General features: G+C 44.9%; 1 protein-coding gene across 3 annotated transcripts in view; it reads left to right on the top strand.

The window, feature by feature from the left end:
• LOC147422080 (uncharacterized) overlaps nucleotides 1-14,213 on the top strand; it is an 87,140-nt gene extending 72,927 nt beyond the window's left edge. For all 3 annotated transcript variants that reach the window (XM_086503559.1, XM_086503557.1, XM_086503558.1), the window contains exon 4: nucleotides 13,150-14,213. In XM_086503559.1, the coding sequence (XP_086359685.1) occupies nucleotides 13,150-13,979 (830 nt within the window). In that variant the 3' untranslated portion in view covers nucleotides 13,980-14,213. The remainder of the gene's footprint in view (nucleotides 1-13,149) is intronic.
• Nucleotides 14,214-16,218: the final 2,005 nt, after the last annotated feature.

Below are 16,218 nucleotides of genomic sequence, written 5' to 3'. Positions count from 1 at the left end.
TGCAACCTTTGGGGCTAATCTGTCTGGGTGCGGAACTGTGCCTTGCCGTGTGGTCTCTCTCTTAGTTTTGTTCCATTCTTTCAGTTTGCTCACGTGTGTTGTGGTAGATTCTCGACTTGGAGTGTCCAAGTTTGTTACATCCGCTAATTTGCTCTTCTTCCGAGAGTGCTTCAAGCCTTTCAATATCTGGTTAATCTTCTTTCCAAGAGCTCTGTCCAGCTCTTTTTGCGAGTACAAGTTCTGCTTTTTTGCACTCGTCTATCCTTTCAGCTTTCATCGTGACCTAAGAGGAGAATCTATTGTCGCATGCCATCTTGAGCGAATCTCATCAATCGGGTAATTCTTCAGGCATATGTCAACTTGCAGTTGACGTTTGTACTCTGCACTGGCAAACTTCTCCGCCGAAAGTTTTCCCAAATCTTCCTAGTTTTCATTAGTTGCTGATGACTGGGCAGCGTATAGAATCCCTGAAATTATGCTGGCTGTTTTTGGGGCAGCTTTTGGGATAGATTGCTTTAATTGAAGAAGCTTTTCACTTACTGCTTTTGGGGCTCTGCTTTTGGGCATCCCTTGTATCTATAAAATAGTGGGTAGGGCCTCACTTCTCAGAGCATTTGGACGCAGAGTTTGAGAGTGAGCACCTTCCTACGTCGGGTTTCAACTTTTCTTCGCCTCCCCGTTGAGAGGTGTTGTCTCTGTCAGATTCTCCGCGAGAATCCATTTGTGCTGCAGAAGGGATAGGATCCTCCATAGAAGAATTTTGTGAGCTCTAATACCAATGTCACAAGCTTGGACACTCCAAGCGTGAAAACAATAGCAACACACGAACTAAAACTGCAAAGTTACTGAACTTGAGAGAGAGAGAGAGAAAGAAAGAAAGAAAGATCTATTCATGTCCATGGGAGGCCGAGCTCGGCATATGGGACCAAGATGTTTTATTTACATTCCAGTTCGGTCATCGATAAAAGAAAATCTAAACTAATAGAGGGAGGGAAGGGGGGTAGTAGCTTCTTGGAGACTCTTATGACTTATAAGAGTTTACATTACAATGGGATTCATTACATGGGGTTGAGAATAAGTAATCTAAGTTGGATGTGGATTCGCACCTTTTGGGTGGTATGGAACTCTTCTATGATTGCTCTCCCACCTCTGTATACTTCCAATTTACCATTCTTCCTTGCTTTTCTGACCTTGGCCAACGCTGTAGTGGGATAAGTTCATTGGCTATCCATACCTTTGTCCCTTCAAGGGACCTTGTTTGCTTCATGACTGCTATTTTCTCAGATTTGCCCCAATAGGAGACCTTTGCCTGTGTGCCTTTGACTGTGATGAAGGTGGGTTTCCCTAGGTCCACAAAAGGTACGACTTTGCTCAACTATGCTTTAAGAACATCTCTTTGTAGTATGTAGTCATCTTCAAGCTTGGGGGCAATGTTTTCCCTATCCTAGCCTAAGGGAAACCCACCTATTCTGACTTGGTTCTGTATGCTCTCGACCCTTTCCTTTTCTTTGATTATTGATATGACCTCTTTAACTAAATGTGTTGAGTTTGATGAATTTACCTTTAATATGTGATCTGTTATTTCTTTTATAACGTCTTTGTCATGGGACTCTCTTCTGCTTCCTGTTCTGTCCTCATGATCAACATTTGTTTTTGCAACTTGCTAATCTGTTCATCCTTCTTTATCATCTCCTTCTTCATGTCTACCATTTCTCCATGGAGTTTCTTCAGCTCTTGCAAGAGATATCTCCCATGTAGATGGCTTGGCTAATAGTATGGATTGTGATAGAGCAGCAACAAATGTCTTCTTCTCCATCTTCGTGGTCTGTTGCTATCCACAAGAAGGGGAGGCTAACATAAGTGGCCTCCTAAGGGGATTTCCTCTCCCCCCCTAGGGCAGCCCCGACTGGTGCTGTGACCTAACCCGAAGGGGCCGGGTGTGCAGCGTGTTCAACAAGCGTGGGCGGGGGGTGCAAGCATAGATAGAGAGAGAGAGAGAGAGAGAGAGAGAGAGAGAGAGAGAGAGAGAGAGAGAGAGAGAGAGAGAGAGAGAGAGAGAGAGTCCCTTCTTGTATTTCTTTTTATTATGTGGCATCGGTATAACTCCTGAGGGTCCTCTGCTCGTAGACTCTGTGTCTTGATGCTCTGCAGAGTGAGGCCCCAGGGGCACTTATAAACAGTACAAGGGATGCCTAAAAGCAGAGCCCCAAAAGAACTTCCCCGCGAAAGCACTAATCTCCAAAAGCATCTGCTCCCAAAGTTGGTGCTGCAATCAGGCAAAAATAGCCGGCGTAATTCGCAGAAATCCATATAGCCTGCCACGTGGCAACTTCAGCACAATTCGTGGAAAATCCGTACAGTCTTGCCATGTCATTATCCGTACGGAGTGCCACGTCAGTATGTGAGTGCATTTTACAGAAATCAGCCTTAGACTTCAAGCTTTGGGATTTTCAGGGTTTGGCCCCTCGACCGGTGCTCTGAAGTTCTTTAAGCTGGTCGGTTCATTTCTCTTGTGCACTTGGCCATTTCCCTTTCTGTTCGGCATGCTACATCATCACTTTGTGACAACATCGGTGCTAGATTTGCAGCACGATTTGCAAGGAAGGCAAGGGGAGCATAGGAGGAGAGGACTAGAGATAGAGAGAGATGGCTTGGTAAAAACGCTAGAGAGAGAAATTCTAGTGAGAGAAAAACTTAAAATGCTGGAGAGAGAATCCCCCAAACATTGTCTGGTTTGCTATACATTGATACACATAAAAGTACAAGGGGTGGTTTCTCTAGTCTCAAAATTTCCTTACGATGATATAACACCCCAAGACCGTGATAAATATGCCCTAGCCTAATAAATGTGTAAAGTCACGGTAAGTGACATACTACCCATGTTTAAAAGGGAAAATGCATAGCTTGGGGTTTTGGGTTTGTTCCATGGCTATCAGGCTCTTGCAGGCTACCTTGGGTTTTTTTCCTGTAGGCTTGCCAGATTTTCTCCCTTGCCATATTGGACTTCTAGTGCCTTGGTGCCCATTTTCTCCTATTTTCCATTATTTTCTATTTATAGGGTCATGAGAGTTGGTTGAGATCTGGACGACCAGCATGCCTTTTGGCATATAGGAGTGGACATGGGTACCAGAGGGAGTGTGTGAACAATGCCCTTTGGTGCAGGGTGCCCCTAGGGGGCAGCCCTGGGGTGGCCAATGGGCGGGGAGGACATTAGCATGCTGGCGTGTTTCAGCCTAGCGTTTTTCTCCAACCTAGTATTTTGGTCCCACATGCAGCAAGCAACATCACTAGCAAATAATTGGTGTTGCAAATGATGGGCAACATGGACACCTTCCTTGCACTTATATCTCGGGGCATCCTACAACAATGCCAATGGTGCAGGGCGCCCCTAGGGGGTAGCCCTGGGGTGGCCGATGGGCGGGGAGGACATTAGCATGCTGGCGTGTCAGCCTAGCGTTTTTCTCCAACCTAGCATTTTGGTCCCACATGCAGCAAGCAACATCACCAACAAATAATTGGTGTTGCAAATGATGGGCAACATGGACAACTTCCTTCCATTTTTATCCTCGGGGCATCCTATAGATGGGTGATCACATGTAGAGGTAAAGCATCTCTGATCCAGGCCTAGGAGAACAAATGATTCCCTTTCCTGTAGAGGGCAGTCATACAACGGCAGCCTTGAGTCTTGTTTTCTTTCTCTTCAGATTCATCTTGTTGCTGGGAGGAGAAGCACGTTGGTATTGCCCATGTTGAGGCGGAGTCAGTGGTCTCATGTGTAGGAGCAGATGGTAGTAGCAGTCGCAGTTGTATGTACCTCGGGTCTATCCATTGGGGAAGACCACCCTTGGTCAATTTGTTAGCAACATTGAGAGCCTCTCTCTCTCTCTCTTAGATGTCTTGTCTTTATCACTTCAGTGATCTCTCTTCTCTACAGTTGCCTTGTTCATTCATGTGGCATTGTAGGTGTTCTCTTGTGACAAAGGATCTTATCGGAGTTGAGCTAGATCGAAGTCGAGGTGTTCAATGGATTGGAGGCCCATTCTTGTCTTCATTGCCTCTTCCTCTGCCTATTCTGACAGAGGTGTGCCCCCATTGACCTCGGACATCCTTGTCAGAGTCTCAATCTAGAATGGACATTGCATCCTTTGTGAAAATCACCTCCATGCCTAACTTGCACACTTTGTGCACAGACATAAGATTTCAACCCAGCAAGGTGGAACCATATGTAAAATACGGTACGTATTTGGTATGTAAGGTACACAATCGTGTATGGATTGAGGTTAAAGGTACATAAAAATTCGCTCATGAATGTCCATCAGCTCTCTACTATAGCTAGTATATCATCCCATTCTCAATGTTGTTATAAACAAGCATGTAACAACAATCAAGGTTTAGGGCTTAGAGAAACTTGTTGTTACTCAAATAAAGAAGCACACTCACATATGTGGCTCTTTATCTACAAGAACAGATGGTAAACCAGCCGTAGCATCGAGTCCTCTATGTCTGTGACACACAACATCACGTCTGCAAGGCTATTGTGAGGTTTTGCACCTCCGCCTAAAAAGCCCTCATCAAGAACACGCCTTTGAATGTATTGAATGGTCTCTTGTTGGGAATTGTGCATTTCTCTCCATCTGGGATCCACTAGCATTTACATCAATGGATCTTTTGGCTTGAAGAGTTTATGGAGCACCACATACATATAAGCAAACCTAGTTTTTAAAGGCCGAACTATATCCAATTCGTTGTGGCTCATGATGTCACGTGACACATCCCAACCCTATGTGTCCGTGGACAAGCTACACCACAGCAGGGTTCAGTCAGTCCGATCAAGTTAGATTAGCAGTTATCTGGCACTTTTGTGAGTCTATTCGTAGACCATGCATGCCCAGTCACTTAGCATATATGCCCTCCGGTTGCACACAACATGATCATCGGAATTCCCATCAGAATCCATTAGCATCAGTTAGGGGAATTTTCCAGTGCATTTAGCCTATTTTCCTATTTATTGGGATTTTCACTTATTATTTTGAAGTGACTTTTGAACAAAAGTAGGTAGGGCAATTTTGCTAAGTTAATATATAAGCAAACCCAAGTTAGCACTTTCTGGAGAAGAGGCAGCAGGAGCTCCCCGCTCAACAGGCAACTTCTCAGTAGTACCCCCCCGCCGCAGTACACCATCGCCACACCCTCCCTTCCCTTGGCGTTTCTAGGATCAGCATCGCCATCCCTCCACCCTCAGGCCTGGCGTTTCCATCATTCCCTGCCAGCAGTCCCTCAAGAAGTACTAACGCCAGCCAGCAGTCCAATTCAGCCAGCGTTTTTGGGATCGTTAAGGACCAGCCTTGGCAGCGTTTTTGGACCATCATGGGCAGCGTTTTTCCAGCCTAAAACCTCCTGCTGTGGCAGCGTTTTCAGCCAGGTTGTCAACACCAAAACGCAGCTTAAAGGAGTACAGCGTTTTTCCCTCAGAATTCAAGCCGACAACGACAGCCATTTTCATCCATAAGCACAGTACAAAACAGTCCATTTTCAGCCTTGAAACAGTCCAAGAAATTCAGCATCTAGAAGATCTCAGATTTCAGCGCAAGTTGCCGTCTTCATCACCGTCATCGTCATCGGCATAGTCCCATTACATCTGTCCATTGCATTCACATTGTACACTGTTGTGCAATCAAGTAGACCACTCTCGCCGACGAGAGTGGGGCCTTCGGAGGAGGGTTTTACAACCTCTCGGTGTCGTATCTCTTCTCTCTCCTTCTCTCAGTCTCATTCATTTGCACGCACAATCCACTCACTTTGTTCGTGATCACAGCACTCTACAAGAGGGAAGGCTCTCTCCTTCCCTAAGAACTAAAAGGAACCTTGAGCAATAAAGATCACTAATCTTGAGAAAATACAACATTCATTCCGCTGCACCTAACACATGAAGATGGCAAGTGCTTGGTGCTTCTTGCGGAAAGAAGTGGTTATCTTTGTGGCAACGGACAAAATAGGCAACACCCAAGGGAGTTCCCCTATCCCTGCCATGAATAAATGAAGGCAATGTGAAGCACATGGGGTCCAAACTATGGTAGGAAACCCTGTTGAGGTCATATCGCCCATTGCTTTGTAATTTGATGCATTATCAGTGATAACTTGTAGTAGATTCTCTACACCAACCTCAATGATGGCCTGCGAGCTATGTCTGTCTATGAACTCGCCTGTGGATATGTTCCCTTGAATCCACAGCTCGTAAAAAGTCATCTAAAATGATGGTGCATCGAAACCGTTTCCATCCTGCTCTTATTGGCACCAAACCCGTGTCAATCAAAGCCTTTTGCTCTTCAAGCATTGTCGTGCGCATTTCCTTGTAATCTAAGCCAACCCATGTATCTGTGGGACCAACCTCAGCGATAGCCTTCACCATCCAATTCCACTAGTCATACCACATTGAAGGAGATTTGCACTGAATAAGAGTGTCAACAATCTCCATCTCCGCCACCTTTGTCGCTCCTTGATCCAAGACTGAATAGGCACATGCGAGGGCAAGGTGGTCTGCCGAGGCCCTATGGCATTCTCGGTATCATGAACATCCTCAGAAATTACATCCGCATCCTCTTGCATGACACGTGCCCTCTTATTGCTAATATGAGCTTATGAACTAGGCTGACAACTTCCTTTTGTTTGATCGTGTGTGCCCGTGTCCCCAAGGTCTCCAAGAAGGGCATCGTGTGTAACCTGTTTACCACTACGTTTGTTTGATCTTGCCATTATCGGGATTTTTTTTGCAATCAGCTGATCTTTCACCTTGGGAGGCACCTTCTTGCTTGCGTCACAATTGGCAATACGACCTATTTCCGCCTAGTGCTCGACGACATGAGTGACGGTGCTTGTCTTCTGCATTCCACAATATTTGCATCCCCAATCTTGCGTACCTGATCTGGATCGACGAAAGGTATAAAGGCGAGTAGCTCTCTGTAAAACCTCCGCGCGGTCTGAGATGGGGGGGTTGCTTGGGCTGAGGCGGTTGGGTAGGGTAGTCACGAACCATAAAGCATGGCACCTAAGGCACTGATGAGGACGACCAATCACCGCCAAACACTGTAGACGAAACCTACATGTACTATGTAGAGTGACCCTGAGTCAAAGTGTGTCCGAAAAGTGGGTATTAGAGGGGTGTACACCTGTATTTGTGGGGAACCAATCTTCGTAGTGAGTGAGCTTGGTATAACCAGGCCCCATCGAGCAACTACACTAGTAAGACAACTTAAAAAGTCTATTGGGAGGGAGTGAAAGGAAAGAGTCACTGTTGAACTAACGGATCCCTGCTGGCGATCAAACTCCTGCTCAACATTGAAATATGGTGTTCAATGCGCTAAAGCCAACAAGCGGGTCCAACCAAAATAGGAGAGCGGTTGAAGAGAAGATTGATACAGCGCACGTCTGAAAGCTGTACCAGAAAGTTGCCATAGCCCAGCATGATGAGCTCCAAAATGTTGCCCTCGGAACCACCGAGTGCAAACTGAAGCCACTCATATGTCTCTCGTCATTTTGTGTCCATAGACAATGATGCTTGGCAGTCACCAATCTGTTTCATTTTTACAGATGCCTCTTTGGTATGCCACATTTGTCACCATTTATGTCTTGCTTGTTGTGGATTTGGAGGGATGCGTGTCTTGCGTTAAGTCGACATACACCTTGTTGTTTGGAGCAGCTAGCGAGGCAGGCACTTCTTTGGAATGCAATTTGTCACAGACTCAGAGGGTCTACAACTAGGAGAGAGGACGCACATTGATTGGGCTAGATGGAGGATGGTCCAGCATTATCCCTATGTGATTGGTTGGTGTAGAGGTCATTGGAGCTACCTGTGGGATTAGGAGAGGGGTTGCACTCTATGACAGATCCGGCCCTCATGCTTACATCATTGGGATATAGATTGGGCACTCTATAGATGGTTTCAAATAGTGTCCATCAGTCAAATTTCTCTGAGAGGGATGCAATGTTTACCACGATTTGTAGCATCAGTTTATGGATCATGTGGAAGGCTCATTGTGTGGACATTTTGGTCCACAGTCTTCCCTGACATCGACCACTTTGACAGCTATCTGGACTGAGATGTTGCATATTCTTCGCAGGCAGTGGGATACTTCAACGGGCTCCTCTAGGGCAGTCGAGAGGCGTAGACACTCTTTTCTCAGGACATGGGTGAGATCTTAGATCGTTTCAGTTTGGACTATGGACACATTACATGGCACTACACACCTGCCCAATGGTTCCTCTTGCACTCTTCATACATGCCACTCTTTTGTACACTATACTGACTTTGTACCCTCAATCTTGTACTCACTTTGTACACAGTACTCACTTAGTACCCTAAGTCTTGTACGTTCTGTGGATGATAGGCCTTGAAACGGCCTCTTTGTACGCAATATACAACCACTTTTTTCTGCCAAAAAACAAGTATGATGTGACAGGGCATTTGGAGATACTTGAGATTGAGAGCAAAGAGTCCTCTTTTGACGAGGCAAGCCTCAAAGTATTCCAAGCACAATTGAGGATTGTGGATGGTGGTGCTTGTTGGCGCATGTTTCCCAGTTGTGCAAGACTTTTGTTGCAGGCATCTTTTGTCTTGGCATGTGTAACTTTCATTTCTTAGGTCTGGTTAGGGCTTAGGTCTCTTTGATATTAGGGAGGATATTTGTATGGTGGGCCTCCATGTGGAGTTCAATGCAATTGACTATAGGATACTTGATACGGGGTCTTGTCTAGCGAGCCAGACCAGGTTTGAAGAGCTAAGTTTTTTCAGGATATTTGTTGCTGAGGGGTTTCGGGAGGATGCTTCTAACGAATGCTAGTTTGGATCTTTGAGATGACATTATGGTTTCCAATATCTCTTGGGTAGGGATTTTCGAGAGGATATTGCTAATCAACTAAAAGCTGATAGATGACACCTTGAAAGTGTTAGATTCTTCATCTCCAGATACTTCGCACCCTGCCTACAGGCTTCACACACATCACGTGTACTGGCCCTTGATTGTGGGGTGGCCACCCGTACACTTGTTGGATAGGGATCTTCATGCACATTTAGGGTTTTGCTTAGCACTTTGCCCGGCCGGACCTATTCCGGTTCTTTTTCATTTTTTCGTGATTTATTGGTTTTTTGTGCATGGTCGTTGGGTTTCTGGTCTGCCCTACCTACTCTCTATTCTCCTATATATAGGAGGGGGGGATGCACTCTCCCATTCATATCTTGTGATCTTGTACACAACAGTTTTGTCATTTGGAGTTCTTGGGGCTTGCCAGCCTTTTCCATCTGTCTCTTGTGTGTCCATCTCCATTCTCTCTCTCTCTCTCTCTCTCTCTCTCTCTCTCTCTCTCTCTCTCTCTCTCTCCACCTTTCGTTGCTCACTCCGACATGGTATTAGAGCTCTAGGCTTGGATCTGCCATCACAATCACTTGGGAGGACTTTGCGGAGATTTCCATCGTGAAGAAGTGCTTCTTCCCCATCATCGTTTTTTTGGGACCAGCGTTTTCTGCTTCAGCCCTAGCGTTTTGTGGACAGCCATCATCTTGTGCAACCTCTGCTCTCGCCCTCCCTACCTCTGCAGGATGGCAGTCCACTGATCTGCGTTTTTCAGCCCTATACCCTAACGTTTTTTGACAGGACAGCAGCCAGTTGTTCTTGCGTTTTTTGTGGCAGTCAGGACACCATTGGACCAGCGTTTTTCACCCTCTACTTCAGCCGGAGCCCCGCTCCTTGCCCCTTGGTCTTCCTGCTTGGAAGCTGAACAATTGTGACTATTGCCGGTGATTTCGTGATCACTTACCTGCGGATTTTCAGCCTGTTTTTGTGCATTTACAGCCCTCATCTTACCTTGTTGGCATCCGATGTTCATCACCTGGCGTTTTTGCTCAAACCCCTGTGTTCTCGCGGTGTTTCGAGGTCCCTTTTGCTGCGATTTCAGGTTTGGACAGCACCTCGACTTTGCTTCATGGGCATCCCTTCGGGTTTCCCTTGCCTCTCCCATCATGTACCTCCTACTTCGCGGTCTTCTGTCGTTCTATCCAGTGTGTTTTTCCGATCCCATCTTCACCTTTGCTTCTGATTTTACACACGATACTTCTCTGCTGATATTTTTGTGTGTACCTATGGCAACACTCCTAGCCATGCCCATCTTACCTCTTGCGAAAGCTCGACGGTTCCAACTTTGTTGTCTGGAAGATGAAGATCATGGTGATCCCAATGTCGTGTGTCCTGGCCTTGCTGTTGCATCTGGTGCTCCTACATCGACGACGAGACGGGCGGAAATCTGAAAATGCTAAGGGCTGAAATCTGCAAATCTTTTATCTGCCGAATTCTGACTTTATGTGGTGACGACGGCGATGACGACGATGCGACGACGACGCGCTGAAAACGCAGAGGCTGAAATCTGGGAATAGCGGGCTGAATCTGCGAACTCTGGCTGATTTGACCGTGCGGAGAGGATCTGCTGCGGGAAGGTGAGATCTGCAAGGTTTGGGGGCTGCGGTACGGAGTCTAAATGCTGAAAACTGAAAATGCTGATGCAAATGGGGTACTTGTCGCCGGGAATCTGTAAAACGTTGATGGTAGTCTGCAATTGCAAAAACGCTAGGGAATCTGCTGACGCCAGGCTGATCTGCAAGTTGCAAAACGTTGGGGCTGATTTGCAAATGCTGAAAACGCTAGGCTGTCTTGATGGCTGAAAAACGCTAGGAGTTTCTGCCGGGTGTCTTGCTGAGAAGGTGCACTGCCAGACACTTGGTCTCTGTTGCCTCTTCTGCCAGATACTCCTAGTGCTAGATTTCTTGTATAGTTCCTTGTGGAAATTGCCCTACCTAGTTTCCCAACAAAGTCACTTATTACTAATAAGTGAAAAGTGGCTAAAATAGGAAAAATAGGTTCTATGCATTGTAAAATGTAATGATTGTAATCTGATGATCATGCTGCGTGCAACCAGAAGAAATGCAACTACTCGAAGTGTCTGGACATGCACGGTCTGCGAACAGTCACAAAGGTGCCAGAACACTTCCTAATCTAACTGAACCCTTGTCATGAAGTAGCTTGCCCACATGCACATAGGGTTAGATGTGCACGTGACATCTTCTCATGGCACTGCTTCTAGCGGATCAGGTACTGTGGTTACACAGGCTATGATGAATCTGTGGAATCTGAACCATCGCAGAGTTTACTCTTTCTTACTCATGAACTGTGTGGACATCGTGTTGACGTTTTTCCGCTCTCACACCATTGCACACGAGGTATGGGGTTTCCTTTGCAACATGTACGAGGCGAAGACACCCAGAAGGATCCTCGCTCTGGAGAAGACTTTGATGGACTTACAAGTCTCGTCATTTTCGACTATTCAGGACTTTATATCCCGCATGCTTCTGCTCCGTGATGAGCTAGCAGCATGTGGTCACCAGATCTCTTCCGAGGGCATGTAAACTCGGTTGCTGCTCAAGCTTCCCGACGCTTACGATTCCTTGTTCCAGTCACTTACTACCTCCACGTGTCCTACTCCTAGTACTTGGGAGGAGCTCTTACCCGCTGTGCAGCAGATAGCTTCGCGTATTGACAGAGCCACCTCAGATGCCTTTGCGGGTTCTACTGCATTGGTTTCTACATCTAGTAGGGGTGGTAGTGGTCCCGGATAGTCTGGACCTGGTTGTACAACTTCTTGCCCTCACATTACTTGTACCTATTGTGGAAAGAAAGGTCATTATGCAGCTTAATGTTATAAATGACGGCGGGACCGCAAGAAGGATTCAGATCCTGAGGATGGGACAGCTTCTCAACAAACGTCTGCCACCGCCATCGCTAGCCCTTCAGAGGCCGATGGCTTTACCCTCTAGTTTCATCCACCTCCTTCTTCCTTGTTATGATCGAGATCATTTTTTGGCTTGGAGTTTGTCGGATTTACCACCTTGGCCTTCTATCCTTTTGTGTCAGAGTGCTCTGCTTAAAGGGGGGTTCTCTCTCTCTCTCTCTCTCTCTCTCTCTCTCTCTCTCTCTCTCTCTCTCTCTCTTTTGCTGAGCTCCACCGATGAGCTCCCTGCTTGTCTTCCATCTTTCCTTATATATATCCTCTTCAGCGACTTGTTCTGTTGTTAGCCTCTCCATCAGCTTTCTTGTGCGACTTGATTAGCCTGACCTAGCTTCGGTCATTATCACATTGGTGCTGGACGGTTCGTCGTTTTTTGTTTGGCTGGCGCTTTTTCTTTTCACACTCCAGATTTGCCCGGCGTGTTGCATCTTCTTCCTCAACAACTCCGCATCTGTCGTTGAGGGGGGGTGTTATGTTCTTCATCTCTAGATGCTTCGCACCCTGCCTACAGGCTTCACACACATCACGTGCACTGGCCCTTGGTTGTGGGTTGGCCACCCGTACACCTGCTGGGCAGGGATCTTCTGGATCTTCTGGCACATTTAGGGTTTTGCTCAGCACTTTGCCCGACCGGATCTATTCTGGTCCTTTTCCATTTTTTCCTCATTTATGGGTTTTTTGTGCATGGTCGTTGGGTTTCTGGTCTGCCCTACCTACTCCCTATTCTCCTATATATAGGAGGGGGGGGATGCACTCTCCCATTCATATTTTGCCATCTTGTACATAGCAGTTTCTGCCATCTGGAGTTATTGGGGCTTGTCAGCCTTTTCGCCTTTTCCATCTGTCTGTTGTGCATCGCGGTTCTCTCTCTCTCTCTCCACCTTCCGCTGCTCACTTTGACAGAAAGACCATATACAAGATAGCCAGCTTGCTGTAGCCTACTCAAGAGACTTGGATAAGAGAGATTTGACAGCAGATGGTCAATATCTTTAATCCAAAGGTATGGTGGGTGATCAGTGATTGGGGTTTCTCATTATGCCCTGAATGATAGTGATCTATGAGTTTTATGCCCTCATCTTCTGCTAGCCCCTCCTCTTTACATTCTCATCTGCTGCTAGTCCTATTTTCATTGTGCAGTCATGAAAAATTAAATTTGAACGTCTACTGGATTGTTTGATGCACGTGCAAGAGGTCGCACATTAGCCATATATGCAGATAAAACACATGATTTTTTTTCTGGCATTGGTTTAGCTCTATAATTTTTTTGTTTTCATACTCTGACAGGCTAAAAAACTTTTTTTTCTTTTTGGTCTTCTGTAGACTGGTCTTTTTTGCATCAGTCAAGGTTCTCCAGGATGCCTTTACTTTGGCAAGACCCTGGAGATTTTCGATCAAATGGGATGTGGCCACGAACAACAACAGGTTTATTGGAGAATTATTCAGCCTGTGATTATAGAATGCAGGGGCCAGCAGTAGAGAGACAAAGTTATCTGAAGAGTCTCTCTCAATCAACACTTAGTTACCATGACAAGCTCTCGCTTCTTCTCCTTCAGAGTCCAAAATCGGTGATGCCAAATAGTGCGGCATATCCACGAGCTCAGCAATATGCCATGGAGGGTCTTGGTGGGCTTTTGGGTGATGGCCTGACTTTGGCACCATCATCAACAGGAGTAGGAGTGTTGCCAGGCCTTGATACCACACCGGTTACTCGTGGAGTAACAAGAGTCTCGGACTCTGGGCGTGCTCTCTCTCTTCTGTCACTTCAAACACGGGGCTCCCAAGCCCCCGATGTCACAATGCCTGAATCCCCGGGTCTTGCAAACATTGCCGCTTTTAATCATCAGCTTGGGCACCATGAGGAGGTCATTGCGCCGCAACAGTTTTTTCTTCAAGGAGGGCCTCAATATTATGGTGATGTTTCTGTTGATAAAAGCATGGTATCCATGTCCTTGTCAAGCTCGCAGCAGCAATCTGGCGGTGCCCACTTGGGCTCCTTGATGACATTCGACAGAGATCTGGATGACTGCTCCTTTGCGCATGATTTGAATAGGCAGGCAAGCAATCATCCTCTGTTTGTGGTATTGCCTTATCACCAGGAGGATGGGCTGTCACAGGGAAGAATGCACGAGGATGAGGATGCTGCGGGTTGATGCACACATGTTTTTGCATTCTTACTGGATAGGTTTAACTAGCTAGTTCCTGGGATTCTTTTTTCGTATGGGCCCTTTCATTGCTCTTTAAGTTTAAGAAGTGGCTTAACTTTATGTGCATTTGTCGGTTATTTGTGTGGTTCCAAAATCATTTGAACTCTTGTTTATTTTGGAACAAATGAACAATAGCCTTTTTTGATATGGACCTGTGAATCAAGAAAGTCCTTTGAGCCACTTCTCTTCTTGATTTGATTAGCCTTGAGACTAGTTATTGTACATAGATCTCTTTGATATGCAGGCCACGTAACTAATGTTATGTTTTGATGGTTGTGCAAATGTCAAGTTGGAAGGTCATTATATAATCACATGGTAGAAAATTTCTATTCATATGAAATTCACTAGCTATAAAATTGGTCATAACTTCCAAGTTCTTTTGGTCTGTCAATAAAGCCTAGCTAATTCGTGGGAGGAGCTCAATTTACTGAAAGTGTGGCTCTTTGATTTTGTCCATTTTGCTACAAAATTTATCAGAGCTAGTATCCCCTCGTTTTGTTTTTGGCCATCCAAGATATGTATGTAGAGTCTTAAAAGGGAAGAGGCAACCGTAATCTGTTCCGAAGCAGGAATGGAGCACAATGAAAGTTAATCGTTAAGGACATCTCCATTTCACAAAGTTTAAAAGTCTTGTAGTTGGAGTGTATGATATAAATCGCTCTCGCATGTTTGTGGGAAGTCAAAAGTGAATAAAATCTATATAGAGCAGAGGCAATCACGATCTTCCACCAGAGAGTATGGATGATTAGTAAGATGCATCTTCAACTTGTATGCACAAGCAACTCTTTAACTAGGTTTGGCCTTTTGGTGTTGGAAGTGAGCTTGCTAAATGTACTACTTATTGGATGTTTTCCTTTCTGACAGACCGTTGGAACAACTCATTTTTCTTGTAAGACATGCGAGATATGCGTTTCTAATGACTATTTGAGTGAAAGGGCACACAACACATAAATTTTGAGTGGCAATTAACATATCAGTAATAGAGATTTAGAAAGAGGTGTTAGTCTAAACCTTGGTGACATGTTGTATGTGGATCCTACTTATGGACTACTTTCCTCACACATCTATTTTCTTAATGGTCCCTACTTGGCAACTCTATCACCTCCCATTTTGTGGAACTCTCAGTCAGACTTGCTTAAACTCTAAAGACCTTTGGCATTAGTTTTTTAACTTAACATGAAAAACCCCAATTACAAAGCTAGTGCAACACACTTTTTCTATATTTTGAGAACTTGCACGCGATGACTTTATAATCGAAAATATGTTGTAGTGCTCGATAGTAACATGATTACGTAAAAGCATAAGGCCACATATTATCCAAGGAAATAAAGATAGATAAGAGAGCCAAAATTTTCAAAGAGAGTACAAATTCAAGAGATGATCTTGGCAAGAAAAAATACCTATAGCATATCTTCTGGTAGAGCACAAAGTTACCAAAATATTACAATTATGATTTGATGCATTGAATCTTAAGGTATGGATATATCATATTTTATAAGATTACGTTAAATCAAGATTGTCCATGAAAAGATAAGTTATACCACCAAAGCATGCGTTCAACCTAGCTTGAATCTCAAAAAGATGCAAAAATTCAACGTCCAGAGAAAGAGTTTGAATTGGCCCTAAATCTAGGATTATCCGTATTGTTGACTTGCGAGCAACAAATCATTTATCCACAAAAAGAACACTGTTAAAGAATACATTGTTCGTTTCAACAAGGTGCTCTTAGTTGTGATCTTTTGAAAAACCATGAACAAGCAAGTATAAATGAATCCTCTGATACCAAGTGCATGGTGCTTGTTTGAATTTATATCAAGCTTTTAAAATGCATACTTTGGCTTCTGGCCTTTCCCATGAAACCATATGGTTGTGATCATTGACCTCCTTATGCAAATCACTATACAAAAAATGAAGCTTCAATGAACCCATTGATGCATATTCTATCCATTGTACATTGCCAATGCACAAATAATACAAAATTTTATCATACATTGTGGGAGAAAACGTCCGGTTAGCCCATTTGTGGAGCATAACCTTTTGTAATAATTCTTGCCCTGTGGCTACCAATCCTACCATCTAGATTACTTTTCATATTATTCACCTAGTTTATACAAGTGTCCTTTTTTATAGAAGGCAAGTGAGATAAAGTCAGAGTAATGGGTAGTGAATGACATTATTATACTTT

Source organism: Adiantum capillus-veneris, chromosome 27 (assembly GCF_014529385.1).
Source record: "Adiantum capillus-veneris isolate H3 chromosome 27, ASM1452938v2, whole genome shotgun sequence".
Taxonomy (NCBI): Eukaryota; Viridiplantae; Streptophyta; class Polypodiopsida; order Polypodiales; family Pteridaceae; genus Adiantum; species Adiantum capillus-veneris.
Note: the sequence above shows the minus strand (reverse complement) of the source record. Positions and strands in the feature narration are given on the sequence as shown.